The 22,291-nt window shown below is 40.7% G+C and overlaps 1 protein-coding gene across 1 annotated transcript; it reads left to right on the top strand.

The window, feature by feature from the left end:
* The first annotated feature begins 2,586 nt into the window (after positions 1-2,586).
* Positions 2,587-10,543, top strand: LOC129377413 (cell division cycle-associated protein 4-like). The gene is made up of 2 exons (XM_055057328.1): positions 2,587-2,728; positions 6,025-10,543. Exon 2 carries the CDS (start codon positions 6,029-6,031, stop codon positions 6,782-6,784), a length of 756 nt encoding a protein of 251 aa, XP_054913303.1. The 5' UTR covers positions 2,587-2,728; positions 6,025-6,028; the 3' UTR covers positions 6,785-10,543.
* Positions 10,544-22,291: the final 11,748 nt, after the last annotated feature.

Below are 22,291 nucleotides of genomic sequence, written 5' to 3'. Positions count from 1 at the left end.
TACGGCGGTCAGTTCCACGCACACGTCGGGAGCAGAGCTCGAAAAACTAAGAAATTTAACTCCACGCCTCAGAAAGTAGAGGAAAGGGATTTACCATGTTCTTCAGTAAACGGCAGTGTCTGCATTCTTTGAAGAAAAATTTTAAAAAAGCTCTTTTTTCCCTTCACTGCATCTAAAAGACAAGTTTGAAAGATGTGCTTTTGCGTGTTCATGAGGAGGAGGCGCTCCTGACAGTGGGGCAAAGGTTTTCCATCTCAGGGTGCAGCGATTCAGTTCCACAGCTTTCAATGTGAAAGCAAACTGCAACAAGTGAAAAATCCGAAACAAAAAAAAAAAGCAACCAAAGTCCGCTTCTGGCTCGGCCCGCACAAGACGTTGCACACCAAGGTTTGTGTAACCAAATACCAAACGAGCACCAAGACGCAATTAAAAACTCCTCACAGACAGCTAACACATTTCCTAATCAGGAATGTTGAAACAAAGGGATAATTATGAAAACACTCATTAAGTAAAGCTTGGTTCTTGCTAATGTGCAGAGCAAAACTAAAAGTGCTTTTAATAAATGTTAAATCACAATCTTTTACACATTTTTCAGAGGTGGGGGATTTTTTGAAGTTATCTTGCTTATAGCTCGGTTTCATAAACTCGACATGTTATGATTACAGTAGTCATTAACTATAAACTTGCTTTGATCACCCAGGATTCAGTCTGTGGCACTCCTTCCATTGAGTATTTTATATTGGAGTATTTTACATATTCTCCAAAATCCTTCAGGTTTTTTTTTTTTTGAAGCATTTGAGGTCGTTTTCTGCACTCATTTTGTTCCCTTTATCTGCTACAGCATAATAAAAAAAAAAGAAAAAGACATTTTTAACTGTTCTGTTCCGGCATCAGGAAAACGGCAGCTAATATCTCTGCAGACCCCACATATCCTGGACACATGCGGTTTATGTACACTTACCTTTCGTGTCGGTGCAGTTGGCTGAAACCAGCCGCCACAGACAGCGTCTCTTGTGACAAAGGGTCTCTGCTCTTACTTGAGTCAAATTTCTGGATACCCTAAACCTTGAATGAAAAACAAAACATGTTTTAACCAACACGGATACACACCTGCAGTTTTTGTTAAAGTTTCATAAGTTTTATAGTGGAAGAAACTGATTTGGGGGAAAAAAATGATTGTGCCTGATTTGGTCATTTTGTATTGCCTATATGAATTATTGTCCTTTTGGTCCTTAGAACATCAAATTTTCCACTTAATTTTATATTTTGGTCCATCTGATGATGTAACTTTTAATTATGAAATGATTGATAATTGAATCAGTTACTCATTATTTAAGTAGACTTTTGTTTTGTTTTTTACTAAATACCTTTTTACTCATACTTGAGTAAAAATGTGTTAAAAAATGAAGTAAAAATGAAGTGTTTTACTTGAGTACATTTTTTGCGTACTCTGCCCATCTCTGGTCACACATTTGAATAAAGTGTGGAAATATGAATAAGCAGAGATGGAAAAGTATATTTTCTTATTTCATTTTTATATTTGTAACAAAATCCAACCAAGATTTAATGACTTTAATGACCCTGACATAAATAAAAGTGAGATATATTTGGGTTGTTCTTTTTAAGTTTTCATTTCTGTCATGTTATCAAACTGAAAGAAAGCCAAAATGCCAGAGCTGCTGTGATGTTCAGACTTTCAAATGTCTGTATTTCCTTACCACAGTAAAATATGTTCAGGAGGCAGATCAGAGAACCTAACGAGGAGGGAACAGCAGAGGTGAAAATGTGATGAACCAGAATTGCCTTATTTGGTGAGTGCCTTTTCCTGTTATTCCGGTCACGTCCTTCCTCTTCCATTCTGAGTCATCTGTCTCTTTAAAATGCTGCGTTCAGGTGCTCACTGCAGAATCCTTGGCCTTCTAGATATTTCCAACGCGATAATTTCTTGGTGAACCGATTTTGGACGCAAATGTTTCTTAAACTGATCATTTTAATTGCGCACTCGGTAAAACGGGTTTCCGACCCGAAGAGCAGTTATTGGAGTCTGAATAAGGCGGTTCAGGAAATGGATGGATGATAAAACCAGTGTAATGCTCCTGTACTTTTTCTCCTTCATGGCAACTCTTCAGGTTTTCAAGTTCTCTTCTTACACAAATGAATGATTTGTTTGCACGTTTTACCTTGTTAAAGATACCACCCTGTGCTGTCAGTTTTCACAAACACGTCGAGCTCGTAGCAGTATTAGAATAAAACGTCGGAAGGAATAAGATGTAATGAATACTAAACAGCTCGTAATAATAACAATAACAATAATATGGTTTTATAGAACGTCTAGAGATCTAAATAAACGTATTTAACAACGTAAAGAAAGAAAAAAAACGTCTGATGAGACCGCACACGTGTGGCCCGACATGAATTATATTATTTCCGAGCGGGGCCTGAAGGGCTCAGCAGTCCTCCCCGCTTCACGAGACGCCGCACATTCGCTGCCCCGTGAGTGGCGGAGGCGGAGGCTTGACAGACGTATGAGCGAGTCAATCTCGGCGCGTGAGCCCCGGTGTCCCGCGGCCCACTCCCCGAAGCTCCGCCCCCTCCCCGCCGCCGGGGATGGACTGCACATTCCTCACACTCCGGATCTCGGTAGAGCCGAATCGCCGCGGCGGAACGAAGAGGAGCCGAGGACACGACGGATTTGTGCGGCACATGAAGAGTGTCAAGGGCACGTAAGGTTGTTACATTTAAAGATTCATATTGCTGCAATTATTTGCAAATTTTGCTGCTTTTTTTCTTTTTCTTTTTCTTAACTTGAATTTGAAGGGGAACCAGTGTGTTCTCACTGAGGTGGGGAAAGGGTCAGCTGTGTTCACTGCGTTCTGGGCAGAGAAACGGGCTGCAGAACAAACTGCACTCATTTACAGCTGATACGTGTAAACAGTGTTTCAAATCCCGGGCTTCTCTTTATTTCGCTTTCGGGTTTGTTTGTTTGTGTTGTTGTTGTTGTTTTTGATTATTGTTATCATTATCATCATTATTATTAATCAAATCAGCCCACAGAAACGTGAATCTTTGGGGCGCCAAAGTATCACTTCGTGTCACTTCGTGTCATTTGTCAAAGCAAAATGAACTGAGGGAGAACCGAGGATCAGTGAGGGATCAGTAAAGTCTGTCAGCCTGCAGGGTGTCTGACAAGTGAGTCACAATCTTTCAAATGTTCGCAGTGACGCGTCCGGCCGGCGCGGCCGCCGGGACAGATTGTTCATGTACAGTAGAAGCTGCAGCAGCAGCTGCAGCAGCTGCAGCAGCAGGTCAGAGCGCCTCCGATTCAAGAGACTCACTGTAATGTTTGGTTGGGCCTCTTATGTAAGCTGGATGCAGAGCTCAATGTTTGGAGCCTTCACGTCCACATCATTGGCACTTTTCTTTATTTCTGTTTTTTTCACATCACAGGTCTTTCTGTTGGGATTTTATGTGACAGACCGACAGGAAGTGATGCGTGATTATGAAACGAAAGGAAAAAGATGACCCGTTTTTTGTTGTTGATTTTGTTTAAATAATAACAAAACTGAAGAAAGTTGACATTCTAACTGCACATTTAGAAACTATGCAGATCGAATTTCCAGTCTTGTCGAAGATTCTCAATTGGGTTCAGGTCCAGGCTTTGACTGGGCCATTTTAACACCTGGAAATGCTTTGAGCTCAGCCGTCCGCGAGCTGCGCGCCGACAAACCGGCCCTGATCCCCTTAATTTATTGGGTGATCGACGATTGGCCAATGCTACGTGAAACCGATTTTATCCACCGGTCTGCAAAGGTCACCGTCCCTTTTTGCTCTGCCAGTGGCAGACCTGCACAGCAGGTCACATCTGCTCATGCGCGTGCAGGCATATTTGTTAAAGCTGTCTTGACAGTTTAATATGAGAAAGACTGATAATCTGTGAAAAGAAAAGAAAAAAATCCAGCTCCTCCCTTAGCAGCCGCTGCCTTCTGCAGAAATGCACAGTGAAAAAACAACCAATCAGAGCCAGGAGGGTCTTAGCGCTGTCAATTAACTTCACACACAGGCTGCTCAATGACCTAATGGTGAAGAAACAACTTAGAGTCCAAGGAAAAGTGTTTATCCGCCGTCACTGGTGGCCATGCTAACTCGTCTGAGCATTCACGGCAGGCTCTGCCATCAGGAAGACACAGTAGAGCAGCAGAGAGCAAGGGGGAAGGTGTGGGTAGCGCGTACACATGAGTGATTGTCAGAGCTGACACGCTCCTCCTGGCTCTGATTGGTTATTTCTGTAGTTAGCACTGGGAGAAGGGAGAGGAGCTCGATTATGTGTCTTATATTATGCTGTCAAAACATAGTGACAATTTGAAAAAATATGTAAAAAAACACTTTTAGTAAAGTTACATTCTGCAGCTTTAACAACAGTCACCCCACTGTAGCCGACTTAGTGACTTTGTTGCTATATTTTGCGACTTTTCAGACAAAAAAACAACAAAATAAAGACAAACCATAATGGGCCAAAATCTATTCTACTGTAACTTTGGTTAAATGTTTTTAATGTAGGGAGGATAACCTTCACTTCAGTCTCAGTCACTTCAGTCTTTTAAAGAAAAGTTGAATTAGGTGTGCTTCTCCTGGCTTGGAACAAATCAACCAGGCTACGCAAAGCGTCATTTTGTGAGACGTTGACTCTACGTGTGGCTGTAATAAACAAGATGTAACGGTTGCAAGTAACAGGATTGAGCTACGCAAATTGGGAAAACGGAGAGAGTTCTCCCCTCAACCCTGGGAGTTTGGGGTTTCATGGCTCTAGTAAGGCCCAAACCCGCCAGTGGGGGGGGACAGTTTGCCACATCAGAACTTATTCAGCTACTGTGTTTCCATCTCCCCTTTGGCGCACTATCTCTTCTTGGCAAGAGCCGTCGGCAACCTCTTACGAGCGCAAAAACCTGTTTTGATGATTTCGAGGAAGTGATTTCGCAGCACTTCAAAATGGGCATTAAAAAAAAAAAAACATTGATGGAAAACACGCTGGGTGCAGTGGGTGCATGTCTGGAGCAGCCGGTTAAATTACACAGAGCTGAATTGTTTACTTCAGGTAAATTTTCATGTTTTCTACTTTGTCAAGGAAAACACATGATAGAAATCGTGATTTGTTGTTATGATGTTAATCTCTGATTATGTTGATATTGATAAGAGTTTAGCTAATTTGCTTAAGCAGCCTGTTGGATTCGAGGCAAGTTTTGTTTTTATATATTACACCTGTTGATGAATTTGATGTGTCATAAACAGACACACTGTTTTAAAAGGCGCGGTGATCAAAATCTGAAGTCCATTTCACAAGTTTTAGCAGAACACTGACGAAAGGAACTGCTAATGAAGCACATTTTTTGACAGGATGTTATAAACTACTGAACATTTCACATAGGAAAACCTCAGAAACCACAGCAGGCTGTCTTAGCCATTTTATCTACAATAACTCTTTGAGGAAATTTTGAATGAATATGAGTATTGACAATATTTACATACCCTTTGGGACCAATGAAGTGTTTTTTAATTTGAAATGAATTTGAATTTTGGCCTTGAGAAGATAGAGATATTATTGTTTAGCTGTCTGGCTGCAGATATGATCATGTGTTAGCATTAAAGGTGCACCGATGGGATTTTTCTGGCCGATCGCTGATCTTTACAATGCCTGACCTGTCAATTCCGATTTTAGCAGTTACTGATTTTTGTGTCTGAAACGATGATCAATATTGAAATAAAGTTGCTGAGTGGGCAACAGTGGGGTGACTATTGCTAACTGCTAACATGCAGACTTGGTGGGTCGATCTGCCAGTCTCTCTCACAGCAAAAGAGGACAGTGGTTGATTTTCAGACCTTTACAGAGGTAGAAAAGATCAGCTTCACATGTAAGTATCGGCTGATCCCCCAAAGTTCAGAGAATCGAGGCTGATTTATCTGCGAAGCCCTAGACAGCAAGTTGTTCGAATGCTTTGCCCCTAATGATGTCTCTATGAATCGCCGCAGGTCAATGTTGGGTCGAGGCGTGAAGCGGAAGTGGAGTAGCCTGGAGGGTCCGGAGGCCGAGCATCTCCCCGATGTCGCAGCGCCAGAGGACAAGAGGCCGGACGCGGCTTTGGAGGACTCAGAGGAGCAGGTCAGAGAGGACCGATGGTCCAGGACCGACGCTGGCCACCTGCAGCAGCGGCAGCTGGTGCTCAGCCTCTGCCTGGAGAAGCTGCAGCACTACCAGGCCGGCGTGGAGCTCAGCCTGCGGCGCTCCGTGCTCCTCATCAACACGCTCAGGCAGATCCAGGAAGAGATGCGGAGCGACGGGACGGACGTGCGGCTCGGCGGCGTGAGCCCCGACGCGCGCCTCCTCAGGGACGACTTCAGGGAGGACGAGTCGGTCACGTGCCCCGGCTGCACTGAGGGAGACGCGGAAAGCCTGTCTCCCCCGCTGTCCCCTGAACCGACAAACACAGCACCCACGGACCTACAGAAACCCCCGCCCAACGTTGTCGGTCACACCATTAGCGATGCAGGAAGCGCCATGGGCTACCTAAGTGACCTCGCCCTGGACGATATCTTCGAGGACATCGACACGTCCATGTACGAGACTTCGGAACTGCCGTCCGCCTGGGCGGCCGGCTCCCTGTGGCCGGTCAGCGTGTCCTTCTGGCCCGACGACGACGTGAAGCCGCGTTCCTCGGCGGGAAGCCTCCAGTCGTGTCTGCTGGACCTGAATGAACTGGACCACATCATGGAGATTCTGGTGAAGTCCTGATCTCCATAATAACGTCTGGTGCAGCCGGTTGATCTGGGCTGTGAAGGTTTTGGATTTGGATTCACACTCTGAACATCTGCAGACAGGAAGCTGAATGACACTCATCCCTCGTTAACGAGGGACCACATATGCACTTATTGCTCGTGCCTCAAAGTAGACAAATATTTATTTCAACTTTAGTATAATTTGCATATGAATTATAAATGCACTGATCCACTTTTTTCACAACCGATACTGATATCGATACCGATTTCTAAGGTTTAGATCCGATCCGATGCAGAAAAACGACTGAATTGACTTAAAATATACATATTTTTTTAAACACATAATGTGCTGAATTACAAATTTATTTGCTAAATCTGCGCCAGTGAAATACACCAATAGCTTCATTAGCTTAGTCAAATATGGAAAATATTTGCTCAGTCAGCGTAATTAGACGTGGGACAGCTGATAAAAACAACAGGTTGACTATTCTAGTCGAACATGCAAAAAAAACTGCAGCAAACCTTCTTTGAAATGGTTCAGAAAAAGCAATTAGGAATTCTAAATATTATGTAAAATAAATAATAAAGCAGCAAATGTAGAATTTGACTGAGTAGATCTGCCTTTACTGATGTAGATTCTCTAGTATGAACATCTATGTACATATAGGCTTTGGCTTATATGAGAGTCTCACAGTATGTTAACGTTGAACAGAAATACCAGTTTTATGTGATTGTGAAGCTCCTTTATAATTCCACATGCTGATTGTTCAAGTTTTACGTGACTGGAATTATTTTCGAAAATCTGAAAATGTTTTCTTTTTTCTTTTTCTTTTTTTAAGCGATGGAAAATGCCGTAGACTTTTTTTTCTTTAGCCAAAGTAGGGTGCTGTTCAGAAACAAGTGGGGTGGGGGTTCAAGGCTCTGCAGTACAGTTTTGACTGGAAACATTGTAACATTTTGGCCTTGGTGTCGGAAAATGCTTACGGAGAGATTTTTGATTTGAGATTAGCAGATTCGCTGGTGGTACTATCCGTGAAGTCAAACTTCTTGTAGCAAAGCTCCTGTTCCGCTTTTAGAAGCAGAACAGCAGTTCTTTACCTCGACAACAGATTGTTTTAGCAGTGAGGCGCACCAAAGACTATGCCATATTCGTGTTCCTTTACTCAGTCAAAGCGTAACCTTTCGGGGAGCTGCTGTGGAGAAGCTCTGTGTGTCAACCGACAGCTGTGGACGAAGGAAACCGAGCGGCCATGAAAGCTGCGTCACTCAGTCTGTCAGATCAGATCTGGGTTGATAATTAATTAAAGTCCCTTCAGTTACTCAAGAGGCTGCGCTTCATCCAGCCAGGAGGGCAAAGGCCTGACTTTCCTGTTAGTTATGGGACTGAACGCTTTCTTTTTATGGAATGCCAGAAGTGCCACAATTACAAAAAATTCTAAATTAATACTTAATTTTTGTCTATTTATGTCATGTTGAAAATCAAATTTAAAATAGAAACATCATCTAAGTGATTTTTTAAAATACACAATGAACTTGAATAATTATATTAATACTTATTTTTAATTTATTTATGCTAACGCTTGCAGTGCATCAAATGCATAATTTAATCTGTGACGGTAATCAAATAAACCTTTGATCTGATTGGTCAACCTGCACATCAGCTAAACATACCGATGGTAGTAGAGTTCCTAAATTGTTGTCGTGTAAAATGACAAAAACGAAAACTATGAAAACAAATGTACTTTGGAAATATTTTAAATTATATTTCACAAATAATATATTTGTGTCTGAATTCATCGCTCTTGTTATTTAACAATTTATTTATTATTTTAGTTGTGGTACTTTTGGACTTCCATATACTGCACCAACTTGAGCCTTTTTGGGGGAAAAAGAAGAAGTTGCAGCTTCTTGTTGAGTATTTTACTACAATCATGGGGTCAAAACAAAATCCAGATGTAATTTTTAAAAAATTTTTTTATTTTTTTGCAGCAAAAATAATAAGAATTGTTCTTTGGTATGTAAAAGGTGAAATATTGGGTTTGTTGGGATGGTTAATCTAATGTTAGTTTTTTTTTTATTTATGACTGATAAACCGGCCTCAAACTGCAGTAGGTGTGCGAGTTTATTGTGTGAGTGTAAGTTTAACTTATAATGTTAGTTTGTTTTGGTCTCTTGGTGCAATGGCTGCTGTTGACACAAATCTACCAGTTATTGTTATGGCAGCTTGTGTTTTGGGGAAATCTGGCATTACATATAAGCAGCAAAAATCATGAACTGTTTTATTTTTTTAGAGAAAAAAAATGTAATCCCAACTGTGATTGAAAATAGGAATCTTTGCCATGTCCTTAAATTGTAAATGAGAACATTTAAGCCTATGTACTCTTAAGGCCTTGTGCTTTTTGTATTCCAGTGGTGGGAGGGGGTTTTTAACAGTTTTGTACTTGTTTCTACCTAAAACTGCAATCTTGTGTCCAGGAAAGGGGGAGATGGGAACCCAGGGAGGGAATCACAACCTCGATATTCACTGTTTGCGGTTTGCTGCTACTGCATATCAGCGCCTTTGCAAATACAGGGGACAAAAAGTAGGAGTAGATTTTCGAGAAAAAAAAACAACTCAGAAATTCTGAGATTACTCTCAGGAATATCCCAGTTTGACATGTCGAAAATTTCAGAAAAAAAGATTTCTAAAATTAATTTAGAAAAAAAACCCCTATAAACCTTCTTGAGTTTGAAAAACCAAAAATGTCTGAGAAAAAAACTCAGAAATTTGGGCTTAATATCAATTTCTGCAAGGGCGTTTTCTTCGGAAATTTAATCCTTTTTTTCTCGGTCTAAATTGGCCCTAATACGCCGCCGTAGTTTGCTCTTCTACCTCGTGTTTGTTTCTGGTTTATCTGGACTCCTGCTTTACCTGCGCTTCGCTCCCCAGAGCCATCAGCCGTTTGGCACAGACGGGGTTTTTGTTTCGTTTTTTGCTTTATTATTTTTATTTTTTGTAACTCAGCTCTGTGCTCTCCGACCAAAGTAACCTCCTCCCTCCTCGTCTTTTGTGGCAAATGTGCCTTACTACTGAACCGAACATGTTTATTGGTGCGGAGCTTTTTCCTGTTGCCGTCTAAGCTTCTGCCTAGCGGTGGAGAAACCCGAGACCATGTTACGTAAAGCACTCAAAAGCAGGGACTGTTTTATTTTTTCCACCCTCATTCTCCTTGGCCATTTTCTGCGCTCGCTGAATACTACGGGCATATGAGCTTAATGTATCCTGACAGCGAACTAGCTGACGGAGGAGGTGGTGCGGAGGGACAAAAACGGGAGGAGGAGGAGGAAGCAGTTTTTACGTCAGCGGCTCATTGGGAGGTGGGTGGGGCTTGGAGGTTTTTTTTTTTGCCCAGTCTCAGACCAGCGACCAATCACGAGGAGTTCCAACTTCTTCTTTTATTATTATTTTTTGCTCCCGACGTTCAGTGTAATACAACTCGATTGTAGCTTATGAGAAATAATAACAATAATAATAAATAATTTTTAAAAAAATCTGCTTTCTGTCTGCCTAATCTGAACACAATAAACCCCGAAGTTGTTCCATCATTTATTATAGCATCAAAATTCATGATGTCACATTAATCTGTAAAGAAAAAGCTGCGTTTTGATGCTGATCATGGTGTAAATGTCCACAGAAGGACGTGTCTTCGCTTAGTAATATGACAATTCTTTTATGTATTTTTGTGGGATGTTTTATATATATATATATATTTACCCCCTCCAGTAATACAATAAAAATCGTCACAAACTACTGTTGTGTGTGAACGAACGTGATTTATTAGTTCATCCTTAATTGAAAGGCAAAATAAGTTATTTTCTGAATTTAATAATAATAAAGCATATTTTTTTAAATTAAAGAAAAAAAAACAACTTAAAATTTAGAGGTGTCTTCAAACAATTTGCTCAGAAGATGACGTCATGACTGTGTAAAGATTTGATAGGTTAATTCACAATGCTGGAGCCTGTGGATGATTGAAAGGCAACACTCTATCTTTGGCTGCAATATGCATGAAGAACCTGCTCATGCAAATATATGGAAGAATATAAAAATCACTAAACTGACCAGGAAGGAGATCCGTTTTGTTACGGAGAGATAAATGAGTTTTGGTACATGTTTAATGCATTGTGAAAATGCCAGCAGAAGTTTTAAAGTGTTATTATTCTCAGTAAAAGGAGAACTGTGCCTCAATTGGCCACTGGGGGACGCTTGTGAGCTTCAGCGCTCCAAATCAACTGCAGACAAAGGGGTGGCAGGAGGTGTTGGGATTTTGCTGAAAGAGGGACTGGTGCACAGCACAATATGGATGGCAGCATAAATAAAGAACATTATATGGACTTACTGAAGCAATGTCTCAAGATATTGGATAAATAGTTAAAGTTATAGAGAATGAGTTCTTAGCATTTTGCTCCATCAGGTTAATTACTGTCTTGCACAAAGCGTAGGCTTCAGTCGTAAGCACAAGATCTAAATGTGAAAAATCAAAAATGATTAAAAACCTAACGCCACCTAAAAATGATAAGTTAGAAAAAGCTAAAGGTTCTGTTGATAGGATTGGGATCTCATCATTTCTTTGCACAAGTTTTATTTTTGCCTTACCTGATTATATATTGAAGACATAATGACGCAAACTGCAGCAGTTTCCGAACAGCAACAGTGGCTAACAAGTGTTTGGTTGGTAAATTATACAGTATGTGAGAATAATAGAGAACATATGCATCTTAGCAGCCTCTATTCACATTCAATATTTAATATTCAGTTTATTACTCAAATAGCTAAAAAGAAAAAAAAAGTTTTCTATCTACGCAAACCCAGCAGATTGCATTGAGTCACCGACTCGCAGCTTTCACTCCTCCTGGACTCCTCCTGTGAATCACAACACGCTTCAGCTGATACACCTCCAACGTTTGGTGGAAACTTTTAACTGCAGCTTTTGAATGTCCTGGGTGCAAAGAATTGCAATAATCCATCTTGCACACTCTTATTTTCTGTGTGTTGCAGATACAGCGCGTAAAGGACAGATTGTTGATATCACATCGATCGCAAACAATGAAGGACCAAGAATAGATCCTTGTGGAACTCCTGTTTACACAAAGCATGATCATCTACCTTCAATTCTGCTGACTGCTGATATAAACGTTATACTGGGTAACCAGCCACGCATTAACAAGGAGTTTATCTTAAAATCATGTGTGCTTTTAGACATGCTTCTCTTTCCCACCCACAGAGTTTTATTTGGTCTGACAGGCAGATGTTCCCCATCATTATCTGCCCCCAGACCGGCGAATGCTTCTACATTAACATGAAGTATTTATAGGTTACATAACGTAGAATCCCAAGCAAAAAATAAAATCTAAATAAAATAAAAAATCACAATACATGTATTTGATCACATGTAACTATCGTCACAGGTGGGACTAGGATATTCCTTTCTTTTTACCCAACGTCGGGTGTGAAATAGAAGCCAAGTGTGCCCTCTGGTGGTCACCTCACAACACGACACGTTTCCGTTTAGAGTCAGGATGACAGTGCACGATCAGAAAGAGAAAAAAAAGAAGAAAAGAAAAAGATGTCGTTCTGCAGTATTTGTTGTTGCGGTGTCTTTGCGGCTGTGTGTTTTCAAGCTGATCCTTGTGCAAAAAGAGTTTGTTCCCAGTGAGGCTGGAAACACGACCACAGTTCTAAGATGGAGAGCACAGGTCTGCAGCATCATGGTTCTTAGACCTCCTCTACTCGGTCGACCCAGTTCAGCTTCATCTACAGGGGAGCAGTGATGGACTGGCACCGCTAAGGACTGGGGAGGAACCTCAACTGTCCTAATGCCTCAGCCCAGATTTCTGTAAATCACTGTGTCAGAAATGAATAAAGCGATCCATATCTCTGTATTTATGAATGCAGGAGGAAGCTATTTTTTTCCTGGCTGAACCCACAGTGCAGTGTAACAGCTGACTGAAACATAGTGATAGCCTTAAAGCTGCACTATCTAGCTTTTAGGTAAAATATATGTATGTTTTACATATTTGTTAAAGCTGCCATTATGTCATGATGGTGTATGTTATGAGAAAGATCATTTGTGGAATTTTTTTTTTTTTTTTCTCTTTTGCCTTCTCCCAGTGCTAACTGCAGAAATACACCACTCAATGAGAAACAACCTGTCAGTGTCTGGAGGAGGGTCTTAGTGCTGTCAATCACTCTCGCACTCACCTTCTCCCCCTCGTGCTGTGCTCCGCTCCAGCTGGTTTATCACAACACAGCCTGCCATGAATGCCAAGGCCACTGATAAGCAGTTTTCCTGAACGGTAAGTTGTTTCATGAGTACATGAGGTTGATTGACAGTTGTAGGCCCCTCCTCTTGGCTCTGATTGGGTGTTTCTGACCAGGAGGAATGCAAATAAGGAAAAACATTTTTATTTTATTTTTTGTGAAACTTGAACATTGCAGCTTTACGCAGGCCAGGATTGAAGACTGAAGGCCATAATAAACAGAATATAAGCTCCTAATTTGCATTTCAGCAACAGGGCAGTTCAAAATGATTTATTTCATAGAAACATCACACAGTCACCAAGCAACGCCACCATCAGAATCATCAAATCACATCATACAGTCACCAGTTGGGAAACTGGGGAATATAAATAGGTTTCAGAAATGCGAGCTTAGCTTCATGTTTTATCTAGTTTTGTTTTTTTCTCAGGTTCAACGCTTCGGGTTTCTCTGGATTCCAGCAAGCAGGGTTTGTGGGTGAGAGGCCGCCGCCGCCGCCGCAGGAATTCAGGGAGTGGCCACAAGTGAGGAGGAGCAACACGTGCACCACACCACCGCTGGTAACACAGGCCACACCTATCCTCCCATCCATCTATGCAGTGCCTCAGTCTGGATTTACCTTCTTTTTTTTCTCTCTTTTTCTTTCTTTCTTTTTTTTCCCCACCCCAGCACACATCAGCACACATCAGGCTGCTGTGGTGCAGTGAAGTACTCAGGCTTTGGGCCCAGTAAGCCTCAGTGTGTCAGGCTGACTCAGCACACTCCAAGAGTAAACAAGCCGAGCTGCTGCTGCCGCAAAACAATGGGACGGATCGGATGGACTGATGTTCAGATGGACCCAGCAGCATTAAGATAGAGACGTTGGATGTATTTATTTTTATAGACGTAGCCAACAGGATGAGACGTTTTAAAATACAAAACACTATGTAGCAAATGTTCAGTATAAACACAATAAAAAGTATGATGCTTTTTACTTTTTCTTAAAAAAAAAGTACTCCATAGTTGAACATTAAATGAATTGGTCATATTCACGCTGTTTGGACAAAACATTATGATTTAAAAATGCGTAACCAGCTCCAGCCAAGCATAGACTGACTCTCTAAAGCTGATTTAATAGAGCAAATGTGGTGTAACCCGTTACATTCAGGTGTCACAAAATGACTCCACTTCTGATTTTAACTTCATTCCAGATTCAGCTTAAATACACAAGTTTTCTGCAGGTTTCAGCAAGTCAAATGTAAGACTTTTAAAGACATTTCTAATGCCATTTTGAATGAAATTTAAAACCAAAGAAGCTATAAACGTAGGGGATTGCTATGGAAATTCGCTACGTTTCAGTCAGTTGTAGGACAAACTGAAACTCCTGGGGCCTGTGTGGCTCTTGGCAGGAGCCTTGTGCTTGCCACTCAGCATGTGGCCCTTCATAGTCTTAGCAACGGCAGTGTCGAGCTTAAAAGTTAGTTTTTTGGGTTTTTTTGCACTTCACCTCATGTTGATTGTCAAAGTTGACCCAGTGGTGAATACGAGTAGCCAACTCATAGTCACCATTTTGCTAATGGTGAAAGAGCTAGGTAGCTAGGGTATGTTAGCAGCTGACTAGCAATGGCCTCAACAGAAAGTCACAAAACCATGTGAAGACGTTTGCATGAGACTCAAACTTTTGCCTGACAGAAAAGTCCCACCACGGAAGAAACTACATCAACTAGTCCTGCCACAAAAAAACTTTAAAACCTGCGATTAATAAATTTAAGGCCAATTAAAAAAAAAAAAAAAGAATTTAAGACATTCTAAGATCTTAATGTTAGACGCACAAAATTAAGACTTTTTAAGGATGCGCGTACACACTGATGCAGTTATTTGGTTATTTTGTCATAAACCACACAGTATCATGAAGATCCCAAAACAATATCCCACGTTGTGGACGTCTTTCTGTTTGATCCAAAAAAGAAAAATGTATTGGACAAATTCAAACCTCAAACATCACAGAAGCAGCATGCGCTCATTGAGTTGTGCGTGTTGATGTGGAACATCCCCACAGAGGAATGTGGAGGGAGGCCAAGTCAACACCTTGAACATGTGTTACTGGAGCGACGTGGCAGGGCTGATTACCCTGCTGGAGAAGAGAAGGCCACAGTCAGGGAATAATGGGGCTGTGCTCTGTTAGCAACGCCATTTAGCTGGAACGACTCAAAGTAACATCCACATGACTGTCAGGACTCAAGGTTTCCATGGAAAACATGACCCAAAGCATTTCACTGCCTCCGCCAGCCTTCTGTCTTCTCTGAAGCTACGGGAAGCGAGTAAGAGAGAGAAATGAGTAAAAGAAAAGGGCAGAAGAAAAAGAGACCGAACAGTTGGAGGCTTTCCACAAACATTTCCTGTTTAGTTTCTGATCATCTAAACAAATATCCAGCCTTCTAAGTCTGACTAGCATATTGCGCTACATTGCTCAATGGAGGGGGATCATGTATTTTCCAGCATAAAGTGCCATTGATTTCACAGCACAACCAAGTAACCATGTTGCTTTCTGTTGTTATGAAAATACTTTATATGTCAGAAAGAAACATGGTTTTGAATCATAGCTCGATCTGAAATTGATCTCTGTAGCTTTAAGAAGCTCCTCCTGTTTTGGACACGCCCCCTTCATGCGTTTCTTAGGACTGTTGGACTGAGAAGTTTTATTGGGCGTACATATTAGAAAGTTGTTGATATATCAATTTATTTAACTTTTTTATCAAAACGTAAAATACGTAATTCATAGTAATAACACATATGTGGATGTTTTATAGCTTTTATTTATGTTATTTATGATGATTTTCTAGTTAGAGTTAATGAAAACATTACATTTAATCTTGGAATATTACATCAAACTAATGATAAATACACCTTTATCGTTAAAAACAAAAATGTTCACTCAATGAAAAGTATGTTTAATACTTGCTTGATGGTTATTTTTCAAAGGTACCTTTAATCTGACAAACATATTATTCACATATTCTAATGTGATGAATGTGACTAGTTTGTATTTTGAGATCAGCAGACTACAGTAACACCAGGTGTTTGCTAATAGATGCTGCCGCTAGTCTGGAGGAGCTGAACGGTTGCCACGGGAGATAAAAGGATTTCTCAAACATGCATGAAATAATCAAAGCAACACTCCTGGTATGATTTAAATGAGGGAATAACATGATAACACAACGTAACGCTTTAAAAAGGTTGATCTGGTCCAAGAGATCAACAGAGCATAGTTGTAGTTTTGACTTCTTTTCGAATACAAAAAGATGTGGGGAAATTTCTGAAAGGTCCATGACCCTTGGGAACAAATTCCTGTCTGGAAGGGACTCATGAGGCTCACTGCAAAGCGTGATGATTTAAATACAGGCTGTGAATCCTGACCCGAACGCCCGAGTTCACGGAGAAATGGATTTAAACCCGAATCCTCCGACCAAAGAGGGTCCTGTTCAGACTCCATGATAGAACAAATTAGCTGCTAGTATGTTGTTTTTCTCCTCTACGTCCGATGACCGTCTGCTGGAGTGAGGCAGACCCCGGTCAGTGGGGGATGTATGTCTAATTGAAACGGGAAGTAAGGGGAAGTCACTGACCAGGTCAACTGCAGGCAACCATTGGAATGCAAGTAGTACAGTAGAGCTGGACCACTCCTCTGCTCTTCCTGTTTTTTGTTTGTTTCAGAGAAGCAAATGATCAAATCACCCCGAGAATAATGGTTGAGAGAAGTTTTTCAGAGGTTTTGGATCAAAAAGTGGACGAGTTTAAATTTACTGTGCGTTGTCCCAAACATATAAATACAGACTCGGTGCATATCTGCACCCAATGAAACCGTCCCAAAAAACTGCAAGTTCAATGGCTGCTCTGGGGCCTGACACCACTGGGGGCACCCAAGAGCACCAAGCCAGCATGATGACATAAATGTTCAAAATAATATTAAACAAGCTAAATGCTATTACACATGGAAAAATAACTTTGTTATTTTTTTATAGTTGTTACACAAATAATAGCTTGATTTCTTCCTACTGTTGTTGTGGAAATATAAGAGATCAAATTTGTTAACTTATTCACTGTAAATGTAGTTTTTATCTGCTTGTTTCACTTTCAAATAGTTAACATAATATGGCACGTTTAAACAACACTCTTTGTTTCAAAACCAAATATTGTTTTTAGTTTGCTCCTCCAATGAGGTTCAACTCAGCAGCCGTAATAACTGTAGGATGAAAGCTGAGGATAATGAAGTAGGTCATTTACATACATAAAGTAACTCATAGGAATGATAAATCATTTGGTGTTGACAACTTGGTATGGAGGAGCCAAGTGAAAATCTGCACTGGGCCTCAAAAAAGCTTGGGCCGTCACTGTGTACATCCCAAAAACAGCTGAAAGAGAAAATATCTGATTAAAATTGGTTTAACTGGTTGATTTCCCAGCTTTGTAACCTGGTGCTCAATATTAAAAAACGTCGATAGCAGAATCGTTCCATTGAATTTGAATGTTTTGGGAATTATTGTCCAGCTAGAACATGTGATTGTCCGATAGTTTAAACCTGCTGGCTGTCGCTCTGAGATGAAGTCGAATAATTTGAATGTGACCCTCTGTTTCTGCAATTCGACCCTCTTCAGGCTGTTTAGCAGTAGCTGCCTTTCCACTCCAAATGTGTGGAAAACTTTGTTGACATTTCGCAGACCTGTGGACTTTTGACAATCCACTAATGTTTTTTGTTGTCTGCTTCAAAAACCTCCAGAATACGACCTCAAGTCAGCAGCGCATTTGCTCAGTTGGTTTCCTGGCTGTACAAAAAGTTTTGTGGTTAACTTACCATCCAGAAACCACTTGCTGCAGTCCTGTTGGTTGTGCAGGAGGCTCCAACTCTGCTTTTCACTTTAGCAACTCATTATTCCAAGAGGTGAGGCATACAGAGCTGAGGAAAAAAAAGATAAGTTTAATCATTTTTAAAGGTTGACATTGTTGATAAGACCAATAATAATAATGATTAAGGTGACAGAACCGGCTAAAATACTGAAACATGTGAGGTACTTATTGTACAGTTCGGCCTCCCTGCCTCCTCAGGTCAATCTGATTTTCACAAACGCATTACAAATGTCGGTAATTAAAGGCGCAGTACACGCTGTTAGTCGTGTGGGTGAGTTCACGAATGCAGCCGATGTGCTTTCACCAGCATCGGTGGGGTGGTTCAGTGAACACGTACATGACCTCAGAGCCTCCCATGACCCCTGCTAACCATCTGTGGTCTGTTGCTGTGGCAACCGTAAACAAATGAAGCCATGAAATGTGAAATTTCTTGCTGGTTGGAGTGTTTGTTAGGGTCCTTTTCCTACACATTCCGACAATTTCACTGATAAGGACTGTAGAACTGCGGCTCCCCCCACAATTATTTGATCGGATATTTTTGGATGAAAGTTGAACCAGCCTTAACGTGACATTAGTTGGGGATTAGCTCTTTAGAAACCAACAGAACTGAGCTGTTGATTTCCCGTATACTGAGCTAAAAATAGTTTAAATGATAAATGATAATGACAAATTTATTACTTACAAGAATAAAGTGGTTACCAAGAAAAGTCTCCAATTTCATAGTCATGTTAGCGTGCTCCAGACAGATCTAGCCAATAATTCAACTTTGAATTATTGTTCTCACTGTATGAATGAGCAAGTTTAGATAATAAACCGTCTCATTCCACAAATTAGAATATTATTGTAGAATAGTTGAGTAACAATATTCATTAATATTACGTGGATACACAGACTGATGTTTTCAAGCCTTTAGTTTTGTTTAAGTGATAATTTTCACGTACTGCGAATGAGAAGATTTGCTTTTAAAAATAAAATATGACATGACACTAATAAAATAACATCTAGAAATGTGTAGATTAAAAAGTATGTTTAATACCTAATAAAAGGTTGACATTTTCTAAAAGTACCTTTGTTCAGAAAACGAGGCTCATGGAAACAAATGTTCAAATGCACTATAACTGTATTTCGTTGTTGCTGTTCATTTTTTGTGGCTGTTATCTTGTCCAGGACCAGTGAAGATCGAACCAACTGCTTTACTCAAATGTTCTGTTGTCTTTCCCATTTTCCAGGGTTGATGGAGAGGAATGTATAACCCCAGACAAAAAGATATGATGTATAACTAAATAAGACTTTGAAAAATACTGTGATTAACCTGAAAGAAGGAAAACAAAGTTTTATTTGGTTAATAACATTTGACTTTAGTAAAACTGCAACCTTGAGCAAGTCATCAGGCACTGACTGCTCATGACTTCCTACAACTTTCAACCATATCCATCTGTATGAATGCACTTTTCTTTGAATACATTGAAAAAAGGAACATTTTTCAAAATTGTTGCTTGAGTTCATTAGGTAGCAATAGACACAACACTATTTATGAAATATAAGCGTTTTCCTTTTGTAAATTATGATGCTGAGTTGCAACAGTAAGGGTTAAATGAGAGAGAGAAAAAAAAGGAGTTTCCAGTCAGGGAGTTCTTTGTCCCAACCGGCTTTGAGTTTATGCAAAATGTTTCATTTTTTAATGCAACATTAAAAAATTTTCCATTATTATTTTCTTTTTACATATATACAATCATCACTAAAGTCAAAGTGGAGCAGAGGCTGATGAGGTGAAAAGTGAAATCCCTGTGTGAAGCGGAACGGGAATGCTGCTCCCATCCTGAAGAGAACTTGTTTGGTTCCGATCTGGTGAACGTTAAAGCGTGGCGAATCTCTCAGTCGGGTTCAAATCAATGTGACGCCAGAGAATGAATCATTCACAGTTTTCAGCCTTGCACAACATGAACGTGAACATGAAGGCTAAAGCTGCGGACCGGAATCTGCTGCATGAAATCTGTGGGCCGTGTCAGAATGGACGCTATGTGGACGGAGACGGCCACCGTCCCATGTGACGCTGCCTGTGGAATCATCAGATTTGTGTTTCACACTGCATGGGGTGGAACTGAAACACTCGCCGGGTCGCATTTCTGGACTCACATGATTTAACTCTGTGTTTTGACGTCTTTCTAGAACGTTGTGGTTATCGACACTGCCGAGTGAAAACAGGAGGTCTAAAGTCCTGACTTTATGTCAATCAATCAATCATAACTCCATTTTATAGCACAATCAAGTATCTATGTTACTTTCAGTTTAAAAAGAAATGCTATATGTATCAAATATGAATGAAAAGAAATTTGACTTTGTAATTTAACGCCTTGAAATTGGGCCTCTGTCTCTTTAAGAAGCTCCTGCTTCTTTCTGAAACTCCGCTTTCAGGAAGTCATCACAACACGGCTGCCCTGTAAAACCTGTGGCAATATTTCTACCAGCGTTGCTCTGAGACGTGGCTCCTACAATGAGCTTGGCTGACGTGCAGCTCAGCTGAGGTGTTAGCTAATTGCTGCTGACTAGTCTGAAGGGGCTGAGTGGAGAAGTTGGGAGGCCCAGAAGCTTAGGAACTGCGTCTTGAAGGCTCAGTGCCACCAAGCATTTGGCACAGCGTAACGGCCGCCATGGGAGATGAAACAATTTCTCAAACATTCATTTATTCACTGCAGGATCGTTTTTGATGAGGGAATAATATTATGACAAAAAGCTCAAAAAGCAACACTGCCTCTCTGATTCCAGTAGCGGGGGACTGTGTGCTGACAGGAAGAGCAATATTCTGGTGGCATTGATTTTCCTGAAGCCCTTCTGCCGACCGATACATATATCGGTGGCTCCGACTTAAAAGTGGTTTGAAATGCCATAAAGTTTATGAAGCTGGAACGTTCATTTGAGAAGCTGACGCGTCATCAGTTCTAGTTGTGATGTGTCAGGAAAAAGAAACGTTGTTCTCAAGTGTTTACACATCAAAATCTCAAACACATTCATGTTCAGCACCCCTTAATGTGATGCCCTTAAATAAAAATCATGTTCTCAAAGTCACGTGTTCACCACGTTATGCACACATTCATAAACATCAGAATTCCAAACGACACTTTCAATTTCAACGTGAAAACGAAATATTTAGCTTAAAAATGAAAAATTTTGTTCTCAAATTAAATATTTAGTGAGGAAGCTAAATATTTAGATTGAGCTAAATAATTCAAGTTCAAACTAAATGGTTAGATTTGTCTTCAGCCTCTCTCCAGCCAGCTTTACATTCAAAGTGTCTTTAACTGGAGCCGACACGAAACGCTGTGTCATTTTATATCCTCGTAACCGAGACGTTGGAAAAACCCAAGAGAGGACTGGCCTGCCCTGTCCGGACTGCAGATTCATAAATAACTGTAATAAAATCATAATAAACACGCTTGCCATTGCCAAAAAAGAAAAGAAAAAAAAAAACCCAACCAAACAAACAAAACAAAAAACGGACAGATGAGTCAGAAATGATCAAATTAGTTCAGCGGATCAGTGGCTGAAGGGATAATGGACATGTAGTTTTCTCCTAATCAAGTCGAAAGGTGGTTAACTTGAAAATGATTTCCACAGGGGAAAGCTTGATACTGGACCTGAATATATACCAGTACACACCAGTGGATTTGCATGGCTGAACTTGAAGCGCCGCCAGATGAAATGGAAATGTGGAAGCAGTCACGTTTCTCTCACTTTTCTGGAAGGTTGGACCCACAAACATAAGCAGCTTCATTTGCAGGTCCCACAATAACGCTGCCTTGCATTTCTCCTGTATTGATCTGAGTGCTGGTTCCTCCAGTGCCAACACACCGCCGGCGCAGCCCTGGGTGACTGATAAAGCATTAGACAAAGAAGGAAATGCAGGCGTCATTTTTCTGTTTTGTGATCTGTTGCAAGCAGATGAATGACCCCAATCGGTTTGGGAACGGCGCTGGCTGCTGGTAGCAGACGTTAGCCTGCGAGACACCAGATGAGAAAAAGTTGCCTCTCCCCACTAAAGGAAGAGCGTTTGGTCAGCGGCCACGCCCTCATCGTCCTGAATGCAGCTATTATTTATTCCTTCAGTTGATTCAGGAGAAAACATTTGAGTCCTGCTTTCGCCTGGACTCAAATGTCAGAGCAGTTCTGGTGTTTTCGCCCAACTTTTGGAGTCTCCATTTTGTGGAGCAGCATCAGCAGGAATATGGAGCCTGACGGAAATAAAATCTGTTTCACGTCAGTTTGAAGGGATGGAAAAAAGATTCATGGACACAAAAAATGAAGGATATTAATTTGATCATTTCTTTTGTTAACTTTATAAAT

Source organism: Poeciliopsis prolifica, unplaced genomic scaffold (genome assembly GCF_027474105.1).
Source record: "Poeciliopsis prolifica strain line A6 unplaced genomic scaffold, Auburn_PproV2 SCAFFOLD047, whole genome shotgun sequence".
NCBI classification, from domain to species: Eukaryota; Metazoa; Chordata; class Actinopteri; order Cyprinodontiformes; family Poeciliidae; genus Poeciliopsis; species Poeciliopsis prolifica.
This window is presented reverse-complemented; position numbering and strand designations above follow the sequence as displayed.

Bases quoted from the DNA above. Each gene is read 5' to 3' on its own strand.
- LOC129377413 (XM_055057328.1), top strand. From the start codon at position 6,029: ATGTTGGGTCGAGGCGTGAAGCGGAAGTGGAGTAGCCTGGAGGGTCCG.